The 8,157-nt window shown below is 48.2% G+C and overlaps 1 protein-coding gene across 2 annotated transcripts; it reads right to left on the bottom strand.

Moving 5' to 3' along the window:
- Positions 1-133: 133 nt before the first annotated feature.
- On the bottom strand, positions 134-8,042 carry LOC119942774 (sesquipedalian-1-like). Of its 2 annotated transcripts, none has more exons than XM_038763714.1 (2): positions 7,985-8,042; positions 134-1,134 (listed from the first exon to the last, which is right to left on the bottom strand). In XM_038763714.1, the coding sequence occupies exon 2, from the start codon at positions 1,117-1,119 to the stop codon at positions 538-540; it is 582 nt and encodes a 193-aa protein (XP_038619642.1). In that variant the 5' UTR covers positions 1,120-1,134; positions 7,985-8,042; the 3' UTR covers positions 134-537. The 2 variants fall into 2 exon arrangements, 1 of the variants encoding a protein (XP_038619642.1); XR_005455399.1 differs by lacking the exon at positions 134-1,134 and adding an exon at positions 4,401-4,482 and having other exon boundaries at positions 7,985-8,030.
- Between the last annotated feature and the right edge of the window lie 115 nt (positions 8,043-8,157).

The following is an 8,157-nucleotide window of genomic DNA, read 5'->3' as shown; positions in this document are numbered from 1 at the left end:
GGGCGGGGGAAAGGGGAGGGCGAGGAGCCGGCGGGGGAGAGGTCATCATCAGTCGTATTTATTGAGCGCTTACTGTGTGCAGAGCGCTTGGGAAGTACAAATGGGCAACATAGAGAGACAGTCCCTACCCCACAGTGGGCTCACAGTCTAAAAGAGGTCATTGGACTTGATTGAAAAGGGGGGCTTCGCCGAAACCGTTTCGCGGACTGCCCGCCGAGGTCCCCGGCGTCTCCCCGATCTGACCGTCCGCCTCTTGCCTGCTTATTGTGGGACGGTCCGGGGCGGGGGAAAGGGGAGGGCGAGGAGCCGGCGGGGGAGAGGTCATCATCAGTCGTATTTATTGCGCACTTACTGTGTGGAGAGCGCTGTACAAATGGGCAACATAGAGAGACAGTCCCTACCCCACAGTGGGCTCACAGTCTAAAAGAGGTCGTTGGACTTGATTGAAAAGGGGGGCTTCGCCGAAACCGTTTCACGGACTGCCCGCCGAGGTCCCCGGCGTCTCCCCGATCTGACCGTCCGGGGGAGGCCCGTCCCTTATCCGAAGTCCAAGAGGTGGCCCTGTCCCCGGGCCGGCCTTCCCCTCAGCGCCCGGATCTCCTCTCCGAACCGCCGGTGCAGCTCCTGGAAGCCCGAAGGGACCGCGGGACGGGGGGAGAAGGAGCCGCTCGCTTGGTCCGGGGGCAAGGCCCGGGCTTCCAGCCCGGCCTGCTCACAGACGCGGCGGTACTGGGCCTCCAGGGGCCCCAGGAGCCGGAGCAGGACCCCCCAGCCGGCCCCGCTCAGGGCCCGCAGCCAGCCCCCCAGTTCCGCCTCGCTCTCGGCCGCCAGCCTGTAGGCCCGGCCGTCCTCGGCGGCCGGGAAGGAGATGGCGAAGGCGAAGGGCACGCTGGCCTCCGGCCGAGGCTCCACCTGGCAGTTCTCCAGCAGGATCAGGCCCAGAGGCGACTGGTCTCCCTGCCGCTCCAGGTAGTAGAGGATGTTCCCCCACAGGACAAACCAGCGGCGCTGATAGGTGGGGTTGCGGTAGCCCTTCTTCAGGAGCATCCCCTCCCGGTCCGGCCTGCGGCCCCCGCTCCCGCGGAGGTAGCCCAGCAGCGGCTTTCGGTGCAGCTTCATGGCTGGCCGAGGGGCCTGGGACGGGGAGGAGAGGAGAGCGGCGCTGGAGGACGGGGCCGGGACGGAGGACGCTGGCCTCGCCGGCAGCGTGGGCGACGCCGAAGAGCCCTCCCGGGCTCCGGCTACCCAGCGCCCACCCGAGCGGCCGATTATAATAATAATAATAATAATAACAAGGATGGCATTTGTTAAGCGCTTACTATGTGCAAAGCAATCAATCAATCACCAGAGCGGCCGATTATAATAATAATAATAATAATAAGGATGGCATTTGTTAAGCGCTTACTATGTGCAAAGCAATCAATCAATCACCAGAGCGGCCGATTATAATAATAATAATAATAATAAGGATGGCATTTATTAAGCGCTTACTATGTGCAAAGCAATCAATCACCAGAGCGGCCGATTATAATAATAATAATAATAAGGATGGCATTTGTTAAGCGCTTACTATGTGCAAAGCAATCAATCAATCACCACAGCGGCCGATAATAATAATAAGGATGGCATTGTGCTCTGCACATAGTAAGCGCTCAATAAATACGATTGATGATGATGATTTGTTAAGCGCTTACTATGTGCAAAGCAATCAATCAATCAATCCTATTTATTGAGCGCTGACTGTGTGCAGAGCACTGTACCGAGCGCTTGGGAAGTCCAAGTCGGCGACACATAGAGACGGTCCCTACCCGACAGCGGGCTCACAGACTAGAAGGGGGAGACAGAGAACAAAACCAAACATGCTAACAAAATTAAATAGAATAGATATGTACAAGTAAGATGGAGTAATAAATACGCACAAACATATATACATATAAAGCACTGTTCTAAGCGCTGGGGAGGATACGAGGTGATCAGGTTGTCCCACGGGGGGCTCACAGTCTTCATCCCCGTTTGACAGATGAGGGAACCGAGGTACAGAATAATAATAATGATGATGATGGCATTTGTTAAGCGCTTACTATGTGCAAAGCACCGTTCTAAGCGCTGGGGAGGATACGAGGTGATCAGGTTGTCCCACGGGGGGCTCACAGTCTTCACCCCCGTTTGACAGATGAGGGAACCGAGGTACAGAATAATAATAATAATGGTGATGGCATTTGTTAAGGGCTTACTATGTGCAAAGCACTATTCTAAGCGCTGGGGAGGATACGAGGTGATCAGGTTGTCCCACGGGGGGCTCACAGTCTTCATCCCCATTTTACAGATGAGGGAACCGAGGTACAGAATAATAATAATAATGGTGATGGCATTTGTTAAGCGCTTACTATGTGCAAAGCACCGTTCTAAGCGCTGGGGAGGATACGAGGTGATCAGGTTGTCCCACGTGGGGCTCACAGTCTTCATCCCCGTTTAACAGATGAGGGAACTGAGGCCCAGAGAATAATAATAATAATAATGATAGCATTTATTAAGCGCTTACTATGTGCAAAGCACTGTTCTAAGCGCTGGGAGGCTTAACGCATCCCAGAATAACAATAATAATCAGATTCATAATAATAATGATGGCATTTATTAAGCACTTACTATGTGCAAAGCACTGTTCCAAGCACTGGGAGGCTTAACGCATCCCAGAATAACAATAATAATCAGATTCATAATAATAATGATGGCGTTTATTAAGCGCTTACTATGTGCAAAGCACTGTTCTAAGCGCTGGGAGGCTTAACGCATCCCAGAATAACAATAATAATCAGATTCATAATAATAATGATGGCATTTATTAAGCGCTTACTATGTGCAAAGCACTGTTCTAAGCGCTGGGAGGCTTAACGCATCCCAGAATAACAATAATAATCAGATTCATAATAATAATGATGGCGTTTATTAAGCGCTTACTATGTGCAAAGCACTGTTCTAAGCACTGGGAGGCCTAACATCCCAGAATAACAATAATAATCAGATTCATAATAATAATGATGGTATTAATTAAACGCTTACTATGTACAAAGTGCTGTTCTAAGCGCTGGGAGTCTTAACACATCCCAGAATAACAATAAAAATCAAATTCATAATAATAATGATGGCTTTTAGACTGTGAGCCCACTGTTGGGTAGGGACTGTCTCTTTGTGTTGCCAATTTGTACTTCCCAAGCGCTTAGTACAGTGCTCTGCACATAGTAAGCGCTCAATAAATACGATTGATTGATTGATTGATTGATTTACAAGTTTATAAGCTGGAAGCTGAGAGGGAGACAATAAATTTAGGCCCCGGGGATAGTCATTCATTCATTCATTCATTCAGTCGTATTTATTGAGCGCTTACTGCGTGCAGAGCACTGTACTAAGCGCTTGGGAAGTCCAAGTCGGCAACGTATAGAGACGGTCCCAACCCAACAGCGGGCTCACAGTCTAGAAGGGGTAAGGTGCATCCTCGTATAAGTCTGTGGGTAAAGATATTAGGTATCGCCTTTATCATTTTTTTTGAGGTGAATTTCATATATGAAGTGAGAAAGTTTTAATATATTGTATCAGGGAAGCGTAAAACATACCCGGTGCAATCACTTCTGTCCTCAGGAAACCCACTGTAACGTGAGAAGTTCTCAGTACAGTGCTCTTCGCACAGAAAGTGCTCAATAAATACCATTGATGATGAAATTGGGCAACTTTGTTGGGTAGGGACCATCTCTATATGTTGCCAATTTGTAATAATAATAATAAGAATAATAATAAGGCATTTATTAAGCGCTTACTATGTGCAAAACACTGTTCTAAGCGCTGGGGAGGATACAAGGTAATCAGGTTGTCCCACGGGGGGCTCACAGTCTTCAGGAGACAGCGTAGCTCAGCGGAAAGAGCCCGGGCTTTGGAGTCAGAGGTCATGGGTTCAAATCCTGGCTCTACCACTTCTCAGCTGTGTGACTTTGGGCAAGTCGCTTAACTTCTCTGGGCCTCAGTTCCCTCATCTGTAAACAGGGGATGAAGACTGTGAGCCCCCCGTGGGACAACCTGATCACCTTGTTAACCTCCCCAGCGCTTAGAACAATGCTTTGCACGTAGTAAGCGCTTAATAAATGCTAACATTATTATCCCCATTTTACAGATGAGGTAACTGAGGCACAGAGAAGTGAAGTGACTTGCCCAAAGTCACACAGCTGACAGTTGGCGGAGCTTGTACTTCCCAAGCGCTTAGTCCAGTGCTCTGCACACAGTAAGCACTCAATAAATACGATTGAATGAATGAATGGCAGATAACAAGGAGAAGGAGCAGCAGTGTGGCCCAGTGGAAAGAGCCCTGGTTTTGGAGTCAGAGGTTATGGGTTCAAATCTCACCTCTGCCAATTGTCAGCTGTAGTCCTCGGTGCCTTCACAAGTTGGAGCCAAGCAGACCTTGGCAAGTGGGGAGAATGCCACCTAAGCAGCCTGGGTAAGGATAAAATAATAATAATAATAATTGGCATTTGTTAAGCGCTTACTATGTGCAAAGCACTGTTCTAAGTGCTGGGGAGGATACAGGGTGATCAGGTTGTCCCACGTGGGGCTCACAGTCTTAATCCCCATTTTCCAGATGAGGGAACTGAGGCCCAGAGAAGTTAAGTAATAATAATAATGATAATAATAATGGCATTTATTAAGTGCTTACTATGTGCAAAGCACTGTTCTAAGCGCTGGGAAGGTTACAAGATAATCAGGTTGTCCCACGTGGGGCTCACAGTCTCCATCCCCATTTTACAGATGAGGTAACTGAGGCACAGAGATGTTAAGCGACTTGCCCAAAGTCACACAGCTGAGAAGTGGTAGAGCCAGGATTTGAACCCATGACCTCTGACTCCAAAGCCCGTGCTCTTTTCCACTGAGCCGCGGTGATTTGCCCAAGATCACACAGCAAGACACGTGGCGGAGTCGGAATTCGAACCCATGATCTCTGACTCCAGGGGTTTAACTTTTGAAGCGAGGCGTGATTCACCTTGTAAGCGTGCCTAGCTTTAAGTTCTCTCCTTGGTTTTGAGCAGAGAATAGTAATGATGGCGTGTTAAGCGCTTTACTATGTGCAGAGCACTGTTCTAAGCGCCCGGTGACAATGCTGGAGATTTATAAGCTATGGAGAGCGGGCGTTTTAGACACCTCAGAGGACACCTCCCCTCTCCATCCGCCCCGCCTTACCTCCTTCCCTTCCCCACAGCACCTGTATATATGCTTGTACGGATTTATTACTCTATTTATTTTACTTGTACATATCTATTCTATTTATTTTCTTTTGTTAATATGTTTTGTTTTGTTGTCTGTCTCCCCCTTCTAGACCGTGAGCCCGCACCTGTATATATGTTTGTACGTATTTATTACCCTATTTATTTATTTGTTTTACTTGCACCTATCTATTCTATTCGTTTTATTTTGTTAATATGTTTTGTTTTGTTCTCTGTCTCCCCCTCCTAGACTGTGAGCCCGCTGTTGGGTAGGGACCGTCTCTAGATGTTGCCAACTTGGACTTCCCAAGCGCTTAGTACAGTGCTCTGCACACAGTAAGCGCTCAATAAATACGATTGATTGATTGATTGACACCTCCCCTCTCCAACCCCCCCGCCTTACCTCCTTCCCTTCCCCACAGCACCTGTATATATGTTTGTACAGATTTATTACTCTATTTACTTATTGATTTTATTTGTATATATTTATTCTATTTATTTTATTTTGTTAATATGTTTTGTTTTGTTGTCTGTCTCCCCCTCCTAGACTGTGAGCCCGCTGTTGGGGAGGGGCCGTCTCTCTACGTTGCCAACTTGGCCTTCGCAAGCGCTTAGTACAGTGCTCTGCGCACAGTAAGCGCTGAATAAATACGATTGATTGATTGATTGATTGACACCTCCCCTCTCCGTCCCCCCCATCTTACCTCCTTCCCTTCCCCACAGCACCTGTATATATGTATATATGTTTGTACGGATTTATTACTGTATTTATTTTACTTGTACATATTTATTCTATTTATTTTATTTTGTTAATATGCTTTGTTTTGTTCTCTATCTCCCCCTTCTAGACCGTGAGCCCGCTGTTAGATAGGGACCGTCTCTAGATGTTGCCAACTTGGACTTAGTCCAGTGCTCTGCACACAGTGAGCGCTCAACAAATACGATTGATTGATTGATTGACAATGGAGCGGGTCATTCATTCATTCATTCATTCATTCAATCGTATTTATTGAGCGCTTACTGTGTGCAGAGCACTGGACTAAGCGCTTGGAAAGTCCAATTCAGCAACAGATAGAGACAATCCCTACCCAACAACGGGCTCACAGTCTAGAAGGGGGAGACAGACAAAACAAAATAATAATACAATATCAAAATAGATTAGAGTTATATAGACACATCATTAATAAAATAAATAGAATAATAAATGTGTACAAATATACACAAATCTGTGGGGTGGAGAAGGGGGTAGAGCAGAGGAAGGGAGTAGGGGCGATGGGGAGGGGAGGAGGAGCAGAGGTAAAGGGGCTCAATCTGGGAAGGCATCTGCTGTGTGACCTTAGGCAAGTCACCTCACCTCTCTGGGCCTCAATTCCCTCATCTGTAACTTGATACTGCTACTACTACTAATAATAATAATGTCGGTATTTGTTAAGCGCTTACTATGTGCAAAGCACTGTTCTAAGCGCTGGGGGGAATACAAGGAGATGAGGTTGCCCCACGTGGGGCTCACAGTCTTAATCCCCATTTTACAGATGAGGAAACTGAGGCACAGAGAAGTGACTTGCCCAAGGTCACACAGCAGACATGGGGGAGGCAGAATTTGAACCCATGACCTGTGACTCCCAAGCCTGTGCTCTTTCCACTGAGCCACGCTGCTTCTCTAATACTGTGTCCATCCTGATTAAACTGTACCTACCCCTGCATTTAGAACAGTGATTGGCACATAGTAGGCGCTTAAGTACCACTATTATTACTATTATTGTCATTATTATTATTATTATATTCATTTAGTGATTTGTGAATCATTGGTATCTATCTCACATTCCAAAATCTATTTCAAATTCCGGCCCCGCCACTTGTCAGCTGTGTGACCTTGGGCCAGTCCCTTCACTTCTCTGTGCCTCAGTCCCCTCATCTGTAAAATGGGGATGAAGATCGTGAGCCCCCCGTGGGACAACCTGATCACCTTGTAACCTCCCCAGCGCTTAGAACAGTGCTTTGCACATAGTGAGCGCTTAATAAATGGTCAGTGCCAAACCCCGGCTCCTCCAACTGTCAGCTGGGTGACTCTGGGCCGGTCACTTCACTTCTCTGGGCCTCAGTTCCCTCATCTGGAAAATGGGGATGAAGACTGTAAGCCACCCTGTGGGACAACCTGATCACCTTGTAACCTCCTCAGCGCTTAGAACAGTGCTTTGCACATAGTGAGCGCTTAATAAATGGTCAGTGCCAAACCCCTGCTCTGCCAACTGTCAGCTGGGTGACTCTGGGCCGGTCACTTCACTTCTCTGGGCCTCAGTTCCCTCATCTGTCAAATGGGGACGAAGACCGTGAGCCCCCGTGCGATAACCTGATCACCTTGTAACCTCCCCAGCGCTTAGAACAGTGCTTTGCACATAGTGAGCGCTTAATAAATGGTCAGTGCCAAACCCCGGCTCCGCCAACCGTCAGATGGGTGACTCTGGGCCGGTCACTTCACTTCTCTGGGCCTCAGTCCCCTCATCTGGAAAATGGGGATGAAGACTGTAAGCCACCCTGATCACCTTGTAACCTCCCCAGCGCTTAGAACGGCGCTTGGCACATAGTAAGCGCTTAATAAATGCCATCATTATTATTATTATTAAGGAAGCTGGCACCACCCTGTTGCCAACCAGGTGGCTCCTTTCTTGGACTGGAGGGTTGCTCGTGTTTTGGACTTTCCTGGTTTCCCTCCTCTCTTGTCCCTGCTTCCCGCCTACCTGAGAGGAAGGTCAAAGGTCAGCTTCTTGGCTGGATTGGGAAGGGGACAAGGAAACTCGTCCCTTCCTCGGCCGGTCCCCGTCCCCACCGAAAGTGACTTGAGCACCCAGGAACCAGGAAATCACTCGAGGGCTGGGCCCAAGGGCACATGACAGCTTCTCCCTGGGTCCTA

Source organism: Tachyglossus aculeatus, chromosome 21 (assembly GCF_015852505.1).
Source record: "Tachyglossus aculeatus isolate mTacAcu1 chromosome 21, mTacAcu1.pri, whole genome shotgun sequence".
NCBI lineage: Eukaryota > Metazoa > Chordata > Mammalia > Monotremata > Tachyglossidae > Tachyglossus > Tachyglossus aculeatus.
The sequence above is the reverse complement of the archived record's forward strand: the minus strand, read 5'-3'. Positions and strand labels throughout refer to the sequence as shown.